At 40.6% G+C, this 20,755-nt stretch overlaps 1 protein-coding gene across 1 annotated transcript in view; it reads left to right on the top strand.

Annotated features, from left to right (window-relative positions):
- Positions 1 to 20,755, top strand: part of LOC126199605 (uncharacterized) — a 62,575-nt gene that overhangs the window by 18,584 nt on the left and 23,236 nt on the right. Inside the window, exon 2 of the mRNA XM_049936533.1 lies at positions 12,771 to 12,876. Coding sequence (XP_049792490.1) covers positions 12,771 to 12,876 — 106 coding nt within the window. The remainder of the gene's footprint in view (positions 1 to 12,770; positions 12,877 to 20,755) is intronic.

The following is a 20,755-nucleotide window of genomic DNA, read 5'->3' as shown; positions in this document are numbered from 1 at the left end:
TACCTATATGACGGGCTAACAGTCAGCCTTTGCTGGTCCTGCACTCTTCAGGAGTGCCCGATTTATGTACTGTGAGTGAAAGGAGACATTACAGAGAAACCTGTAAAAAAATATAAAAATGATTGTATGGATCTGTTGGTGGTGCACAAACACTACTCTGTATTTGGCCCTGTGTATATCATGGCTCACGTGGGGTCAAACAGTTAAACAGAAACATCTTTTCTTTAGCCTCAGACTTGACAATAATAAAGTGTTTCATGTCCATCTAATCTGCGATAGTTAAATAGAGATGAAGAGACTTACAATGGCGTGACAAGCCGGATAGCACAATCACTGCATCAAACCAGTCTTTGAATTGCTTTTGCAGCCTCAGTGGACCACTTCAGTCATTCATAATCTGGCCATCTTCTTCTACATTTTTTAGTTCCTTTAAATTTTATGTTTGTTTTTGAAAATCGTCCACAGTTCATTCTGGCTCTTTCATATCCTTCCTGATTTACTTTATCCATCCTACTTGCTGCTTCACATTCCAAAGTGTCTCTATAATTTTTATTGGCAATCTGGATCCTAGTATCATCATAATGTGACCAAAAAAAGTCCTTACCTTCCATATAGTATCTGTAATGGGGTCTAGTCCACTGTACACCACATCATTTGGCAATGTCTGCCATTATCTGTCTTTTTCATACTTCTTATTTATCCATGTTCTAGCTATCCCTCTCTCAAATTTTAGGATTTTGTCGGTTCTGTAGCTTTGAAATGAGTTTCACTTCCACATGTCACGTCTGGTCGAACCACCATTATGTAATGTTTTAATTTAATTTCGATTGATAGACGTTTTTATTGTATGTAGAAAATGTTAATTTTTGAGTTTTTATCACTTTATTAGTTCTTTCTTGCCATGCATGATCCAAGTAGTTTGTTATATTCTCTCCTAGGCATTTAAATTGTTTCACCAGTTCTGCTTTCCAGTTATTTACTATTAGGTCATTCATTACTGTATTTTGTAGGCTCATTATTTGATTTCTGGCTTCTTGAATGTTATCAGCTAGTAAGGCTAAGTCATCTGTGAAACATAAGCAATTTAAGTTTATTTGATCATTATTGGTACCAATTCTTACATTTTCCGGATTTTCCTTGTACTTCCCTCATCAGATACTCCAGAGCATAGTTAAAAAGTAATAGCAATAAACCATCTCTCTGTCTTAACCATATTTTAGTAGTAAATGGCTCATATAATTCTCCTCTGAACTTAATTTAGACTTGGTTTCTGTTAGATTCAAGTTTATCACTTTTAATGATTTGGAATAGAGATAGAAATTCCTTGGTGGCTTCACCACTTAAGATCCATGGATACAACCATAAACTTTTTTGAAGTCCATAAAGGTTATGACATGATGTTCTTTGTATTATTTTGTAGTAATTCATTACCAATTTCAGTGTGTTATCTGTTCTGAGGAGCTTCTCCAGGGTCTAACTCCTCCTTGGTGTTCCTCTAGTTCCAGTTGAAGTTGATCTTTACAACGATTGCATGGAATTATTGACATGACTTAATGTGTGATATCCAAATGGGGAATTTCTCTGTAGTTGTCTGAATTTCATTTGTCTCCTTTTGGAGCAATGAATGGATTATAGTTGTAGTCCAATGATTTAGTTGTTCTTCTTTGCTGTAATTTATTAAATATTTCTGTTAAAATTTCTCTATTTTTACGATTGTTATGGGCCTTATTATTTTTTAATATTAACATTAGAAGTCATATCTTTGTAGTTGTCCGCTAAATATTTAATAGCAACCTCTTGAGCTACATTTCTTGCTATTTATTTCTGTCATTAAAAGTATATCTTTTTCGAATTGGCGTTTAACTTTTGTTATTATAATGAGGGTTATCTTTCTTTGTTTTGTGAGTCCCAAGTGTGATTCTTCTGATTCATAACTAATTCCTTAGCCACTCTTGGTGTCTATCTACCACTTGTTTCATCTCACTCAGCGTTCTACTATTGTTGTTTTTTCTTGGATTTATTGGGGCTACTTGTTGAGTTATTTGTTTCAATTGGGAACTATTTCCTCTAGATCATATTTTATTGTTATATTCTTTGTTTGTGCTTCTTATTCCTTAATTTCTATCAGTTTATGAGGTTTTGCAGATTCTCTCCTTTGTGGGGAGGGATTTTTTCTTTCTCAGTGTGGTGCATTTGATTTTTATTTGCTATCATTATATGATATGATACAGTGTCTGACCCTCTAAGGACTTTCACATTGTAGATTTCCTTGTGGTAAATTTTATCCATACAGGCATGATTCAATTGCTGTTCTTTTTTCCCAGGCTGGATGATTCCACGTTTTCAGCTTATTTGGTCTTCTCTCGATGTATGTTAACAGTAAGATCATGCCAGAATTCCACCAATCTCATGTCATTCCTGTTCTTCTTTATGATAGTATCTATATGTCTTTCCTTTCCCACTTGGGCTTTAAGATCCCCAATTAAAATTCTGGTGTGACTTTTATGTATGTTTACCGTCGTCTGACCTAAAATCTCCCAAAATCCATCCACATTTTCTATGTGTTCTTTCTTATTAATTTTATCATTATCTGTGGTGAGGACATTCAGTATTGTGTACATTTTATTTGCTGCTTTTATAGTTAGTGTTAACAGCCTGAGATTGTGATTTAAATTCTATCGATACTGTTCTGAACTGTGGACATTGTTTCATATTATTTTTCCTGGTATTCGCTTATAAATATAGCCTCGTTATTCTATCAGTTCCTGATCAATGTTTCTCATTTCTTGAAGTCCAGTTACCAGAATCCATTGCGATTCATTTCGTCTGTCAGAATTTGAGTTTTCCTGGTTGTATGATGGAATTTGTGTTATGTGTTCCAAGTAGTTTATCTGTCCTGCCACGAGTCTAAATTTAGATCTTCGGTCAGTCTTTTCAGATGCTCCAACTCACCTAAACTATTTTTCTAGTGACTGTTACTGCTCCAACGCACCTAAATTATTTTTCAATCGACTGTCCGCTGTACCTGAGAGCAGTCTTCTTTAGCAATTGCCAGGATTGTTCTTCAGTTGATTTTCTTTCACGATTGACTTTCATATGTAGACAACACTGTATGGAGCAAGCTTCGAATTACACTACCGTTGTTATCTATAGAGGTTCTTGTGTGTTGGTCCATGAGAGCTATTTTGTTTCACTCAATTCCATTGGCGATCTGGTGAGGACTCTCCTATCTGCTACCCAGGTTGCGCCACTTCAGAGTATCATCTCTCTGCCAGCTATAGCAGCATAACTCTTTTTTTTCTCCTGAATCATCAGTCATGTGATGGTTTGATGATGTGACCCGCGGTGAATTCCAATCCTATCTTCATCTCAGAGTAGCACATATGTTCTCAATTATGTGTTGGATGTATTCAAATCTCTGCATTCCCCTACAGCTTTTACCCTCTACAGTTCTCTCTAGTACCATGGAGGTTATTCCTTGATGTAATCATTGTTTTCCATATGCACTGTAGCATATTGCCATCGGATGCGATGTATACGTTGTGGTTAGTGGAGCATGATTCTTCGTTAACGACACTAAGTTTCCATTCCTGGACTGGTTCAGGTGTCCCTATACACATGGTGTTAGGGATAAATTGTGATTGCTCACGAAAATTAGTAATCCAAAGTTCTCCTTGACCAACTTCAATGTTTCTGATCGTCGCTGACATGTAGAGTTCTTTGTGAGCCTGTGTAACTTTTCGCATCTGACAAAAGCATTGCATATTCAAAATGTTCAAATGTGTGTGAAATCATATGGGACTTAACTGCTAAGGTCATCAGTCCCTAAGCTTACACACTATTTAACCTAAATTATCCTAAGGACAAACACACACACCCATGCCCGAGGGAGGACTCGAACCTCCGCCAGGACCACATTGCATATTAACTGAGCATCTTGATTGATGACTGGATAGCGTCTTCAGCAGTAGCCATCTGTCCACATCAATCATTGTAATGTGTGCTTGTTCGTAAATCCGGCGCTCTGATCTTCCATGGTCTCTGAGTGCTTGTGATGCCTTCAAAAAGTCCAATCCAAGAATCACATTATAACTACATTCTCTTAAAATAAGAAATTCGAAGCACTGTGTTCTGTCACTGGTAAGTATTATTTCAATAAATGTTTTTGTTGGTTGGACGTATTTCTCATTTGCAACTTTCAGCACGAATTTCTTTCATATTATTGTATATAGTCTCCTTTAACGTACAATGAAAAGTATCTGATATTAGAGAAGATTAAGCCCCTGATCGATTCTCATCTGCACAGGTTAGCCATCGATGACGACTCCAGTGAGTTTCTTGACATCAGGATGACTGTCGTCCATGCAGGATTTTCATCTGTGGCGTCCTCACCTCTGTAGATGGTCCCCTCACATAGTTTACCTGAAGTTGGTGACAAGAGAAGTGCCTCATACATATGTAAGCGACAGGGATGGCTATGGAGCCAGTGGTAAGGCTAGTGCCTGGTACATCTATAAACGACAGGGAATAGCTGCAGCATATTTTAGACCGGCCTCTCATTCAGTGGAAACACACCAATGTGTTGGCCTCTGTCCTCCAAATGTCTGTTCGTTTGTTCTGCAAGACATCATAATTGGTGTAAGAGTGGGTATTGCCTGTGTTGTTCGGATGCCAGGCTATCAGTTGCTGGCAATGGCATAAGCCCAAGTTGGTCGAGCCCATTCTTCTTGGCACGTTCGGCTATTGGTGGAGATAGGTGCTATAGATTGATACACCTCATTTTCAACATTCACTATTACCTCCTGATGAGTGAGCTTGACATTTTTGGCTGCTGTCTCTTGCTTGATCAGTGAAATAGTTCTGGTTGCCATAAAATACTTTTTCTCTTCTCACATTATCTGGTGTATGAGAGAGGTGAGGTCATGGTGTTCTCCCACAGCACCATAGGGAACGATTTGGGGAGTCAGTAACATTTCTTCTGTCCGATTCTTTTCTATTGCATTTCATTAATATCCATCCACCACAATTCTTCGGTCGGTGTGACATCCATGGACACCTGATGTACAGCTGACTTATTATTCTTTAGTGTCGAGAACACACGTCCCCTGCAAATGATGTACTGCTTATATTACAGTTCCTACTTATGTAGGCACTGGTTTTACCACTGCCTAATTGGAGCGATGTTTTGAAGTATCTAGCGCGTTCTCCAAACAATGTCACTCAGTATCTGTATGGTCGAAATACAAACGTCGCTGCAGAACGCGCCTGAAAGACACATGTGGAGTTAATGGCTTTCAACCGGCATGCAGAGTAGATTTTTGTGGACTATGTACAAAACTCCTCCCCATAAACCATGGACCTTGCCGTTGGTAGGGAGGCTTGCATGCCTCAGCGATACAGATAGCCTTACCGTAGGTGCGACCACAATGGTGGGGTATCTATTGAGAAGCCAGACAAACGTGTGGTTCCTGAAGAGCGGCAGACTTTTCAGTAGTTGCAGGGGCAACAGTCTGGATGATTGACTGACCTGGTCTTGTAACATTAACCAAAACAGCCTTGCTGTGCTGATACTGCGAATGGCTGAAAGCAAGGAGAAATTACAGCTGTCACTTTTCGCGAGGACATGCAGCTTTACTGTATGGTTAAATGATGATGGCGTCGTCTTGGATAAAATATTCTGGAGGTAAAATAATCCCGCATTTGGATCTCCAGGCGGGGACTACTCAGCAGGACGTCATTATCAGGAGAAACAAAACTGGCGTTCTACAAACGGAGCGTGGAATGTCAGATCCCTTAATCGGGCAGGTAGGTTCGAAAATTTAAAAAGAGAAATGGATAAGTTAAAGTTGCATATAATGGAAATTAGTGAAGTTCGATGGCAGAAGGAAAGACTTCTATTCAGTTGAATACAGGGTTATAAATACAAAATCAAATAGGGGTAATGCAGGAGTAGGTTCAATATTGAATAAAAAATAGGAGCTCGGTCAGCTACTATGAACAGCATATTGAACGCATTATTGTAGCCAAGATAGACATGAAGCCCACGCCTACCACAATACAACAAATTTATATGCCAACTAGATCCGCAGATGACAAAGAGATTGGAGAAATGTGTCATGAGATAAAATAAATTATTCTGATAGTGGAGGGAGACGAAAATTTAATAGTCATAGGGAACTGGAAAAGGAAGAGAAGGAAAAGAAGTCGGTGAATATGGAATAGGGGTAAGGAATGAAGCCTCCTGGTAGAATTTTGCACAGAGAATAATTTAATCATAGCTAACACTTGGTTTAAGAATAATGAAAGAAGGTTATATAAGTAGAAGAGGCCTATAGACCGGAACGTTTCAGATAGATTATATAATTGTAAGATAGAGATTTAGGAACCAGGTTTAAAATTGTAAGACATTTCCAGGGGCAGATGTGGACTCTGACGACAATCTATTGGTTATGAACTATAGGTTAAAACTGAAGAAACTACAAAAAGGTAGGAAATTAAGGAGATGGGACCTGGATAAATTGAAAGAACCAGAGGTTGTAGAGAGTTTCAGGGAGACCATTAGGGATCGATTGACAAGAATGGAGGAAATAAATACAGTAAAAGAATGGGTAGCTTTGAGATATGAAGTAGTGAAGGCAGCAGAGGATCAAGTAGGTAAAATGACGAGGGCTAATATAAATACTTGGGTAACAGAAGAGATATTAAATTTAACTGATGAAAGGAGAAAATATAAAAATGCATTAAATGAAGTAGGCAAAAAGGCATGAAACATCTCAAAAATGAGATCGACAGGAAGAGCAAAATGGCTAAGCAGGGATGGATGTAGAGGCATATATCACTGGGGGTAAGACAGATACTGCCTACAGGAAAGTTAAAGAGACTTCGGAGAAAAGAGAACCACTTGTATGAATATCAAGAGCTCAGATGCAAAACCAGTTCTAAGTAGAGAAGGGTAAGCAAAAAGGTACATGGAGTATACAGAGGGTCCATACAAGGGCGATGTACTTGATGGTAATATTATGGAAATGGGAGAGGACGTAGATGAAGATAAAATGGGAGATATGATACTGTGTGAAGAATTTGACAGAACACTGAAAGACCTAAGTAGAAACAAGACTCTGGGAGTAGACAACGTTTAATTAGAACTATTGATAGCCTTGGGAGGGCCAGCTCTGACAAAACTCTACCGTCTGGTGAGCAAGATGTATGAGACAGGCGAAATACCCTCAGACTTCAAGAAGAATACAATAATTGCAATCCCAAATAAAGCAGGCGTTGACAAGTCTGAAAATTACCGAACAATCGGCTTAATAAGTCATGGCTGCAAAATACTGAAACGGATTCCCTACAGACGAATGGAAAACTGGTAGAAGCCGACCTTGGTGAAGATCAATTCGGATTCCGTAGGAATGTTGGAACACGAGAGGCAGCACTGATCATACGACTTATCTTAGATTAAGGAAAGGTAAACCTACGTTTCTAGCATTTGTAGACTTAGAGAAAGCCTTTGACAATGTTAAATGGAATACTCTCTTTCAAATTCTGAAAATGGCAGGGGTCAAATACAGAGAGACAAAGCCTATTTACAATATGTGCAGAAGCCAGATGGCAGTTATAAGAGTCGAGGGGCATGAAAGGGAAGCAGTGGTTGGGAAGGGAGTGAGACAGGGTTGTAGCCTATCCCAGGTGTTATTCAATATGTGTATTGATCAAGCAGTAAAGGAAACAAAAGAAAAATTTGGATTAGGAATTAAAATCCATGGAGAAGAAAATGAAACTTTTCGGTTCACTGATGACATTGTAATTCTGTCAGAGGCAGCAAAAGACCTGGAAGAGAAGTTGAATGGAATGGACAGTGTCGTGAAAGGAGGATGTAAGATGAACAACAAAAGCAAAACGAGGATAATGGAGTGTAGTCGAGTTAACTCGGGTGATGCTGAGGGAATTAGATTGGGAAATGTGACACTTAAAGTAGTAAGTTGAAACGTCCCCTTAGAAAAATTAATGAATTACTGTGCTTAAACTGACACAGAATATTTTTGGCGCAACGCAATCTGACTTTCAAAAATCCCTACAAAAGAATGGCCCTGACTAACATTAACCTATACGTTTCACAAATCACTTACCTCACAAAAATCTTCGTTACTCGAACTACTGCAATACAGCGAGCGCCACTACTGCCAGCTAAATAAAAGATTCAAATACTAAAGGCACTAACTACTGATAGGCATAGTTAGCAAATGAAAGATTTTGATAGAGAACAAACAATGTATTTACCTTAATAGTGTTCAAAAGTCATAATATATATAGCAGTTCATATCCAGTCTTACAAATTTCAAAACTCCGCCATTTCTCTCCCCACATCCACCACTGCTGGCGGTTCACCTCCAACTGCGCAACGCTACGCGCTGTTAACAGCCAACTGCCCAACACTACAATGGCAGACAACAATGCAAACTAGCCACAGACTGCACACAGCACAGCCAGTGATTTTCATACAGAGCGCTACGTGGCGTTACCAATAAGAAAACCTAAACAGCCTACTTACAAAATGAGTTTTGCTATTTGGGGAACAAAATAACTAATGATGGTCGAAGTAGAGAGGATATAAAATGTAGACTGGCAATGGCAAGGAAAGTGTTTCTGAAGAAGAGAAATTTGTTAACATCGAGTATAGATTTGTCAGCAAGTCTTTTCTAAAAGTATTTGTATGGAATGTAGCCATGTATGCAAGTGAAACATGAAGGATAAATAGTTAATACAGGAAGAGAACAGAAGGTTTAGAAATGTGGTGCTACAGAAGAATGCTGAAGATTAGATGGGTAGGTCACGTAACTCATGAGGAGGTAATGAATAGGATTGGGGAGAAGAGGAGTTTGTGGCACAACTTGACTAGAATAAGGGATCGGTTGGTAGGACATGTTCTGAGGCATCAAGTATTCACCAGTTTAGTACTGGAGGGCAGCGTGAGGGGTAAAAATCGTAGAGGGAGACCAAGAAATGAATAACTAAGCCGATTGAGAAGGATGTAGGGTGCAGTACTTACGTGGAGATGAAGAGGCTTGCACAGGATAGAGTGGCATGGAGAGCTGCATCAAACGAGTCTCTGGACTGTACAACATGTACAAAACGGAGTTGAATGTACCTTACGCGTTAATCGAGCAGAAAAAAGCGTTGCCTTGAAACTGTGTGTGCTATTATTGAATGCTTAGAGTTGTACAGTCGACAAAACTTCCACCGCACAGTTAGAAATGAGCTGCACCTGTTGAAACAGTGAATGGAAAACTCCTTTTATTGGCGGGTTATCGTTGAACGTTGGATAATGAAACAGTGAGCGGAGCGATCTAGCTGCAAGATGGAGATGGCTACCAGTGATCACTTGAATCAGACACTTACAACTGTCATAACAACAAACTATTAGTTTCGATGAGTGAGTTAAAATTCACCTTCTATTGTCATTCATGTAGAAGACATAATCTTTTAAACTCTTGTGAATTTTTTTGTAACACAGTGTACCTTTGCGTCACACCGAGTACTCAAATAACTGTTGCGACTCAGGAAGCTGCGGTCACTTGTGTGCAAGAAGCTGAGCACAGCGTGTGCGAAAGTTGTTCGGAGAAATGCCCGGAGGTATTAGGAATACAGCGTTATGCGTAGTAACATTTTGTGGCACCCGAGTTCCTCCTGGCGTATGCAATTTTCAAACAACTTACGGGAATTCAGCCAGATAATATTTACAGCGACCGCCGATATTTCAAGGCACAAACGGCAACGGACAGGTGATGTACAATTAAATTTATTCGCCAAGATGAATTTACAGAATACTAAAATTGCCTCGGTCCGTCGTACAGCAGCCAGGCTTCAGCGCATGCAACGAAGAAGCGCTGGCACGCCTTGTCAATAAGTCGTGACGTCGGAGTCATAAGTCAGTGTGTTGCAGCCATGTGTTGTCACGCAGGTTGCAGATGGTTATGGGCAGGCGTCGTCCTCCCCAGACGTTCCGTGATCCCATGAGATCCTGCACCGCAACGCTTTCGTATATCGGCTGTTGCTCGCTTTGATGAATATAGCCGTCACCCACCACAGACCAAAACCGCAGCAGATGTTCACGAGCCATTCAGAGGGCTTTGTGGACACGCTATGCTTGGATGGCGTGGCGGTGACAGTTTACGGGTCATCCGCAATTGACTCTGAGTGAGAGGAGGACTGGCAGCACACCAATCTTCTCCTCATCGGCGATGTCCCAGCAGGCACCAATAGAAGACCACAGCTATGGTTTGCATCGGATTAGGTGTGTCATGGTGGTGAAGGCAACAGGCAGGTAGCAGGCAGACCACCATCGATCAGTTTGTTGTGGTTTCACTGAAACTCAGTAGACCGACATGCTCTCTGGTTCTAGCGGCACGGAAAGAATGGCGTTAGGACTCAATGTACCTTTGAGCTGCGGAAGCCTTGTTATTTAAAGAGTCGAGCTCACGCATGTGACACAGTCGCTCTGGGTGCATGAGCGAATTTGCCCTCGTTTGATCTCCTTTTCTCGCTGTGGTGGGTCACCAATCACGGGTCTTTTGGCAGTGTTTGACTATTATAGTGGCTTCATACTGCCGTGTTATGTTGTACTGTGGCGTTCGATCTTTCGCTTCCTGCGCTCGGATGCTGTGTGTCAATGCTCGCCTGGTGCCCGGTCTTCTGCTACATAGGCGATACGCCATATTGACTTTCCGATTGGCAGATCGGTCCCCAGATGGCCTCCTCAGCTCTGAGCAAGCAGGGTAAAACTTTGAAGAATTTACACGTGTTTAATGAAGTTATTCTGGGGAATTCGTGAAGCAGCACTGACCCTACGACTTATCTTAGAAGATAGATTAAGGAAAAGCAAACCTACGTTTCTAGCATTTCCAGACTTAGAGAAAGCTTTTGACAATGTTGACTGATTTCCACTCATTTGAAGAATTTAGACATGTTTACTGAAATTATTCTGGGGTGCTACATAGCACACGGAGCTGCTGTTCAAATACTATACACCTGCTTTCATAATATTTTGCTAAGTTGCTCTATTTGTATAACTATAGGGAAACAAATTTTTCGCTTACTTCTCCACTGCTGCAATGAAACTCTTTCGTTCCAGCTTACGGAATGGAATATTTAACCTGTCGTCTAAGATAATGGTACGTGGTGATCAACTTTTCTCTCTGTGCCTCAAGAAGCCAGACACTGAAGCATCATACTTTTCAAACTGTCTCTAATTTAAATACTTACACACACTGTATTGCTCCAAACAACTCATTTCCACTCAAGATCGAAGCGAAGCACCGTCTGAGATCCTCTCAGCCGAGCTGCTCTTACTCGCGTCGTATATTCTCCGATACAAAAATAGCTTTCCTAGTTGTACTTACTGCTGTTATCGAATCTAATTTCACTTCTGTACATCTTTTCTTTATGCGTTTACATGGGTTGATGTTGCGTTCCTCCTCTATGAAGCCGTTTCAAAGAGGAATCTGTGAACGTAACACATTTGAATCTTGCACTGATCGTATGCTCGTCTTTGTAAGCATCTGTTATCTGTTGCCTATATCTACATCTACATCTACATACACACTCCGAAAGCTACAGTACGGTGCATGGTGGAGAGTGTTCTGTGTGACTACTAATTTCTTTTCCTTTTCCACTCGCAAAGTGAGCGAGGGAAAAATGACTGTCTACAAGATTTCTTAAGAGCCGTAATTCCTGGCAGATTACCTTTGAGGTCCTTAAAATGTCTGTTGGCGATAGCTCTGCAGTTAGCCTCAAATGCCAGTTCTCTAAATTTCCTCAATAGTGTTCCTCGAAGAGAACGTCGCTTTGCTTTCAGGGATTCCCATTTGAGTCTCGTGTTGAGACACGTGTTGTTCGGACCTACCAGTAACAAATCCAGCAACCGGCCTGTGAATTGCTTCGATGTCACCGGTCACCGGCATTCTTTACAGTGCCTCCTGCGGAAGGGCAAATGTTATTGTCGTAAGCAGGAGTTTGTTTACAAGCGTACAGTTATAACGCTGCGTGCTGCTCATACAGATGTCGTGCTCCCCCTGGAAGCACGGACGCAACTGCTGCAAGTAGAAGCTACGGTTAAAAAGTACTGAGTACTGGGACATGCTCGTTATCGGACATGTTAACAGTATATAACAATTAAAGTTATCTTACAAATAAGTGTATTGTGAAAAGTGCATATAAAATTTACGTATTTTCATGTCAACCCAACAGACACTCTATCTTCTGAGAGCATCATGTGGTGGTTTCTGAGTGTGCCTTTTCTCCAATGCTATAAATTTCGGTTACTCATAGCAGTGCAAGTTGTTGGCGGAACAGGAGTATGTGGCTTAGTTCTTCACAGCAGAATGGGTACGTGGAGATTATAGACTGCTGTCACCAACATTCCTTACGGTGTGTGCGCACTCTAATAGCCGTAATTTTTCTGCCAGGCCACTTACAAAGTGATGCATTTTTTATCGTATTTTGTTAGCTGTTCTTGACTAGAAAGAAGGAAATGGCCAAAGAAACATGAATCACTCAGAGACTATGACGTTAAAGAACGAGAGTAATAAATTTATTTATTCTAACTTTGGGAAAAACTATTTTCTTTTGGAAAGACGATGTGAACAGTCGCGCCAACACATTCTGCACAAGCTGTATACCTTCTTCACAGATATATGACAAAATAAGAACCATTATACAGTTCGCTATAAAAAAAAAAGTGAAGTTTACCTTCATCCCTTGCGTTTCTGCTACAGGTACAAGAGACTCCACAAACGAATGGAAGGTCTGTTGAACGTCATCCGTATTAAAAAGGAAACGGTGTCACTTGCAAACTTTGCCTGGGAACCTAACATTGAAACCGTAAGTTCTTTAGTTTTTAAAAATTAATCTAGCTTTACGTAAAAACCTCTAAGTTGTTTCATTAGTAATAAATATTAGTGTTAACGATTTTGCAGTCAGATTTTTTTCCGATTTTTACATATTTAGATATGTTCAGCAGTTTATCTGAACGTCTTACTCAAATTTCACCAAACCTCACAAAAAATATCTCGTTAGTTTGACTTCGTCCAGTAGACCTTGCTCACCGTAGTTCCACACTTAGTCATTTTGAATCACCCAAAGGCCCAACAGTACCTTTCCTGACGCCGAAAACTTGTTGAAAAAGTTATTTGTATGTAGCCGTTAGCTTTTGTCACAGCTTTCTCTAAGCTTAGGGTATACAAAAAATAAAGGGGGGAATTCGACTGCTCGCAGTATATTCGGTGAAGGTTTTCTGAACAGGCCTAAATTGTCAAGGTTTTCTTATGTGGTAAGTGGAAACTTTTTGAGCAGTAGGGTCGGAAATTTTAGATTCTACCAGGAGGCACTACCAAACATGGAATATGCAAACGATTAGGTGAGACTGCTCATTATTGGAACAAGAATCAATCTGCAACGTTTAGTTAATTCTTGAAAAGGACTAAATATGCAACATTTTTTACGAAGGCGAATGCGTTATTATTCGGTGTCAAGACTGAATTAGGTTGTGTATCGAATAACGATGCACTTCATCAGGCATGATAAATGGAAGTAAATTGTATTCTTCCTATTGCCCAGCCTCTAATTTTAGTTTTTAATATGACACCGCACATAAACCGCCAATTTCCAAATCGCCTAAACATACACACTCTCTGTATCTTCTCCCAACGAAATTTCAACCGTCTCCCTCTCCCAGACAATGAAGTTTGTACTGATTTATACCCGTCTTACAAACTGTAATTTCACTGCACCCATACCATCAGGACTTCCTTTCCCAGCCCCTCTCCATGTTTCCCTCTCTCTTTCACTTTCTGTCCCCATCTTTCCCTGCCTCCTTTTCCCCCTCATATTATGACCTTACCGACACCTACAACTACTTCATCCTATCTCCCCAACATCCACTTCTTCTCAGTCGATACTATCCATCGGCCCTCTTCCTTATACCCTCCCACCATCCTTAAAGTCTAATCCCTTTCCTGTCAATAAAGGACGATTTTCACCAAGACGGGTCCTACTTTTAGTGACAGTACAATGCTTCATTATTAAGAGCAGTGCTTTACATCGTGTTTTAAAAAGGGTTCAAATGGCTCTGAGCACTATGTGACTTAATTTCGGAGGTCATCAGTCCCCTATAACTTAGAACTACTTAAACCTAACTAACCTAAGGACATCACACACATTCATGCCCGAGGCAGGACTCGAACCTGCGACCGTAACGGTCGCGCGGTTCCAGACTGTCCTCGGCCGGCCGTGTTTTAAAAATAGTCCATCTGTCTACTACTTGAACGACTTATTGTGGAGTAAATATCGACATTCCTTATTACTTCTATTCTGTCCGCCCCGATAGCTGAGTGGCTCTGTAATAAAAAAACTGAGTCAAAGAGTCAACGATCAACTTGAACGTATGTCTTGTGACGTCCGCCCAGACCAAACGCAACGAACAATATCGAACAAAATGAGGGGAAAAAATAAGTGGTTAGCGTGACGGATTGCCGTCCTATGGGCCCAGGTTCGATTCCCGGCTGGGTCGGGGATTTTCTCCACTCAGGGACTGGGTATTGTGCTGTCTTCGTCATCATTTCGTCCCCATCCAGCGCGCAGGTCGCCCAATGTGGCGTCGGATGTAATGAGACCTGCACCAAGGCGGCCGGACCTGCCACGCAAGGGGCGTCCCGCGCAATGAAGCCAAACGCTCATTTCGCTTCTATTCTATGGGTTAGTGGGAGTGTGCCTGCTATACACTTTTTCTTTCCGATGCATACTGTATGGGTGCATAATGCCATTTGGAGAAAAAACACTAGCTATTGTAATTTATTTTAAAATACTGAGTTCCTCACATGTTTCACTGTCAGCCAAGGCAAAATGATAGAGACAGTGTATCATTGTTGTAAAAGAGGCTCTTTTATGTAGTGGTAGGTGACAGGACCTGGCAATAATGATCAGATCTGTAAAGGCAGGTTTCCTGAAAACTGAAAATTTGTTGTTTACTTTCATAATGGTAAAATTTTCATCCTTAATGGAGTTCCCTTCTTCCATTTCTCTAGTGAATATCTCATTAGTGTCACGTTCTGTCAGTAATAAAATATCGTATTTAATCTATAGCTTGATGATCATACTTTGTTCAGTCAGTCAAATAGTATTATTTGCTTGAGATTAAAGTTTTAAGTATTTCTTTTCATATTTATTAAGCAGAAATTTGAAATTTTTAATGTTCTGATATAGATGTGTTTGAAAGTTCTCAGTTGCGTCTTTGTGACCTTTTTCTGTAAAAAAACTCTTCTGTTTTGCCAGTACAGCCATTTTCACAAACACAGTTCAGTCGCATAAACGTGACCAGGTCCAATGTTCGACATGACCACTCACAGACGGCAAGTGGCAGTGCTAATAGTGGAGGAGATATAAAGCATTTTGGAAAGATGCGAAAAGCAGTGCAGTTGTTGTAACGTGGAGATGGAGGGATTCATCTGACGTCCAAAAGGGCATGGTCACTGGCTTTAGGGCCAATGGTGGAAGCATTTCCGAAACGGCTAAGTTTGTAAACGGTTCGCGTGCTGCTGTAATCAAAGCACACCGTCCATGGTAAAATGGCACTATCCAAAACCGGTGCCGAGGCAAGAGTAGAGCACAATGGGCCACACAACACCGAGGTGAATGACAACTGCAGGAATTTGTGTGGGTGAACAGACGGGCAACTCTGAGCAGCTGATCGCCCAGATGAACTAAAGTGCTACCAACAGCATCTCCTCAACGACTGTCTAGCAAATGTGGCTGTATGGGCCTCTGCAGTAGGCGCCTGATTCATGCACCCATGCTGACTGCTGTTCATCAGCTACGAAGGCTGGAATTTTCACGCCAGTTGCGCTACTGGGTATCCATTGAGTAGCGACAGATGGCGTTTTCAGATGAATCACATTTTATGCTAGATCGGACAAATGGCTGTTGGCTTGTACTGCTTGAAACGTCTGAAAGCAAACTTCCTGCGACAGTCGTCAAAAGGGTTCAAGCCTGAGGGCATTTCCTGCGTGATCTCGTCATTCTAGAATGCACAATGGATCAACACAAGTATGATATATCCTTGTAGGCCATGTCCATTCCTACATGGGGTTTGTTTTTCCTCAGCACGATGGCATCTACCAGCAGAACAATGCAACGTATCACACAGCTCGCCGTATACGTACGTAGTTTGAAGAGCACCAAGATGAGTTTACCGTTCCTCCTTGTCTATCAAACTCAGCGGAATGTAACCCAATCGAGAATCTGTGGGACCACCTCCATCGGTTGGTTCGCGCCATGGATCCTCAACGAAGAACCCTAGCACAGACAGACACAGCGCTGGAATTGACATGGCTCCACATCCCTGGTGATACCTTCCACAACCCCACTGACTTTCTTCCTTCACTTTTGTAAGAAAATGAAACGCCCACAGTCGTCCTTATGATCTTATTTATTGTGTAACTACCAGTTTCTGCGCTTCAATGTGCGATCTTCGGGGCGTAGTTGATGCTGAAGGGGCTAACACGATCCATATATACCCAGATCAGTGGTCAACATAACTGGTTTACGCAGACTGCCAGTTGGCAGTTGATGGTTGGAGTCCTAACACCAATGTTTACAGATAGTCTGTGTAAATCAGTTACGTTGGCCACTGATGTGGGTATATATGGAACGTGTTAACCACTTGAGCATCAACTACGGCCTGAAGATGGCGCATTGAAGCGCAGAAACTGGTAGCTACACAACAAATAAGATCATAAGGACGACTGTAAGCATTTCATTTTTTTTTACAATAGTGAACGGCCGTGGTCCCCAAGACCTCCAGTCAAAAGGATGGACATACAAAAAATTCTTCCTGCACTTGTCGCAGCGGTCCCCACCACAGAAGTTGGTTATTCAGGCTTGAGCTCTAATGACGCGAAAGCTTTACTGCCTTCAACGGCTGTGACCGCAATTTCTACTTTCGTTATCTTTGCTACTTCACATGCAATTTTGATCTCAACTGCCGGCCGCCGTGGTCTCGCGGTTCTAGGAGCGCAGTCCGGAACCGTGCGACTGCTACGGTCGCAGGTTCGAATCCTGCCTCGGGCATGGATGTGTGTGATGTCCTTAGGTTAGTTAGGTTTAAGTAGTTCTAAGTTCTAGGGGACTGATGACCACAGCAGTTGAGTCCCACAGTGCTCAGAGCCATTTGAACCATTTTTTTGATCTCAACTAGAGCTAGCTTAATATTTTTCTTATTGAAATTTAGAGTAATACTATGTTGTAAATCTTTATTCGGTAACGTATCTTTATGATCATTCAGTTACAGATTTGTTAAGGTAGTTCACTCTGTTAAAGCGATGCTGTCAAATGCCAACCTTACGTTTTACAATACTTGCATTTTGAGACTTCAATAATTTACTTAAATTCTTGTTTTGTCTTTTTCCATTTTTCGGCTTTTCTCGTAGCCCCATTACGAATTTCTTCGTTGCAAAAATTGAAACTGAGTACTAGAAAGCCCATTACGTAGTTGTAAAAGTAATTCTGTAACTTCTCCACTTACTAAGTCTTTACATTTATACACTTCATATAACTGGACCTTAATCCAGTTATTCTCACTTTTGTTGTTAATTGGCTGCGCGAGGGCTGAAGGCTACCTAATTTTCAATTTAGCATAGTTTGGTTCAGCGCCTGCTGCAAGACACTGCTCATTGAAAGCTATACTTGTTACCACAATACTTATTTTCTATTTCTGTTTACAGAGCCTTTTTACTCTGTCCTAATCCAGATACGGCACTAGTGTTACAAGTTGCAATTAATTCCCGAGACTTTAGCCTGGCCTGCACTGTATTTTTATATTTGTTCGACGATGCCAAGCCAATTTATTTTACATCTTACGACCTTGGAATTTCCTCTTAATAAAATTAGGATAATATAAGGCGTCTTCTACCCTTTCAACTATGTTTCATCACATTTTTAAACTCGTGTTATCTACATGTATCAAATTAGTATCTTTTAACTATTTTGTAATTTATTATTACAAGATGTATATTGTCAAGCAGCTGTATTTGGTTTCACTTTTCCTAGCAGGTCTGAAAATGAACCGAAAATGGTAATCTGACGATAGTTTGTTTATCTCTTTGAACGGAAGTAACAAAGAAATTCAGTTTTAATATACTGCAGAATATTCTAGTATGATAACTAATAGACTTCAAGTTAATCCAAATAAGAGTTCCTACATTTGGTTGAAAGACCCAAATTTCCAACGCTATGCAAGCACCAGATGATTTACAAGATGTCTAGATGTCTGTCAATAATGCATCTACTACGAATATTCTTATTTTGTATCTCCTGATACACTTTTGTTGTTGATCTCATGTTCTCCAGATCCAAATTTGGCTTAAGAGGCATTTTCTATGCAGTTACCTTCTTATCGTTGGTTGAAAAGCCACATATTGAATTTGCAATTTAAATTTTACTTTCACTGTTGGATTCAGATGCATTTCTTTCATGTATACTGATATGACACTTAACACACGAGCTCTAGAAACGTTGAGTAGACTTGCCACTGCTGTCATGAATGAACTGATTTCATGACTTCAGCTTCTGACGCAGTTGATGGCCAATACACGTTGTATCGGTGAGGGAAAAGAAGAAGCGTCTACATGTTCAGTGTGGCATTTCTGATGCGCTGGATAAGGAATGCAAGACATAAGAAAAATTAAGACATCTTCCTTGTTTTTATCGACCTAGACAAAGAGTTTGACAGTATAAAACGGCATAAGGTGTTCGAAATTCTTAGAAAACTAGGTATAAGCTATAGGGAAAGACGAATAATCTAAAATAAGTGTAAGAAACAAGAAGAAAGGAAGACCAAGGGCAAATTACCCGGAACAAAAATGGTGTGAGACAAGGATGGGGTCTGCTGTTCAGCCTATACTTCGAAGAAGCCATGATGGAAATAAATAAAGGTTCAGGCGTGGAATTAAAATTATGTGTGGAAGATCGTAAATGATAAGAATCGCTGGTGACTTGCTATCCTCAGAGAAGGTGAAGAAGAATTATATGAGATAAGGAATGGAAAGGTCTTCTCATCGCAGAATATGGATTGAAAATAAACTGAGAAAGGCGACAGTAATGAGGAGCAGCACAAATTGCATGGAGTTTATTAAAAGCTTATATCTATATCGATGATGATCATCTGACTGAATCCAAGGACGGTCCGACAGACATGTATCGTGCAACAATAAAATCTATCAGTATTTTAGATATGTTGTGGAGCGGATCGATTAAGAAGCTACTTCTTTAGGATAGTGACAGACAGTTCCTGTTCTTAGGTATAAGAATAATAAATCATAGATAAAATTACTCATATGTGGACTGACAACGCCAGACCATCCGAAAAGAAGAAGATCGGATTGGCAGGCGCTGCTTCATCGTTCGGCAGCGTGACTTACCTTAGTTTTATGAAATTGACCCCATCATACAACTGTGGCTCCTGAAGACATCGTAGTGAGGCAGCAAACATTAATAATCCACACTAACATTAATCACAAAATATTTATTAATTATTACTCCAGAAAAAAGCGTGAGATGGGAGCATTATTCTGACCAAGGTAAAGAAATTGAAAAATTCAAATAAACTTCTGGTTTATTAGAATAATTATTATCACAAAACCTCGCATAAATCAATTCAACACGTAGCGTCTGCCGCACTTAATTCAGTTACATTTGGCCCGATTCCTGAATCGGCAATCTTAAGGAATATACAGAAATATTTCCTATCTATTTGGTGAATGAAAACGTTGCTTTACTAACTCCCAACTGCGGGTTAGATATTGGACGCTAACGTAACAAATGCTGAATATGGAGCTCAGATTAATCGTCACTCTGATGTATGGTTCGTCAGAAAACCTAATCAGATACACTGCTACTAGACACACGCCAAGCCGTAAGAAAAGGAAAGCAGTAACTATCTTACCTCACATCATTCAGTAGAACACACAGAAAGGAGCGTTACGTGCTTGTCAATATCAATTCAACAAACGTAACTTGCTCTCTCAAAGCTAATATTACAGCCACTCTCAATACCAATACCATGCACTCCTCACCTTCAGCTGAGTGGCAACAGAATTATCAAACCACAGCTTCTCTTATACAAACCACTTCCAACCTTCCGGAGCAACAGTGCCTGCTCGCACCAACTCACCGTAACATGTATTTCACGCGAAAACTGTTCAGCACCGACTCATAATAACATATACTGCAGTACACGGCAAGCCCACTTCGGTCTGCACATGTCTGACAACACGCTGCTTGCCTCAGTACAACTGACTCTTTACATGTGCCAAATTGCAACTGCCTCTTTTCCTTCCTTCGAATACAACGCTCTCATATGGCACCACCACGTCCTAGACGTTCACTGGCTGAGATACTCACTCCAAAGTTCGCCAGCGAAGCCTACACGCTTCCCACGTAGCAGAATTATATCGAAATCGACCAACAGGCGGTCAGAAAATATACCAAAGAATTCTCCCGCAGTCGATGTGCAAAAATACTTAATCGAAATGGAGGTTGGCTCATTCAAAAGACATAAAATGCTGTCTAGCAGAGCAAAGTGGGTATCCTGGCCAAAATAAGACTACTACTACCAAACATGGATCTTAAGTTTGGGAAGAAATTTCTGAAATGTATGTTTCGAGCACAGTATTGACATAGAAAGCATGAAACCTGCTTTTTCCACAAC

This window comes from Schistocerca nitens, chromosome 8, assembly GCF_023898315.1.
Source record: "Schistocerca nitens isolate TAMUIC-IGC-003100 chromosome 8, iqSchNite1.1, whole genome shotgun sequence".
In the NCBI taxonomy this organism is placed as follows: domain Eukaryota; kingdom Metazoa; phylum Arthropoda; class Insecta; order Orthoptera; family Acrididae; genus Schistocerca; species Schistocerca nitens.
Note: the sequence above shows the minus strand (reverse complement) of the source record. Positions and strands in the feature narration are given on the sequence as shown.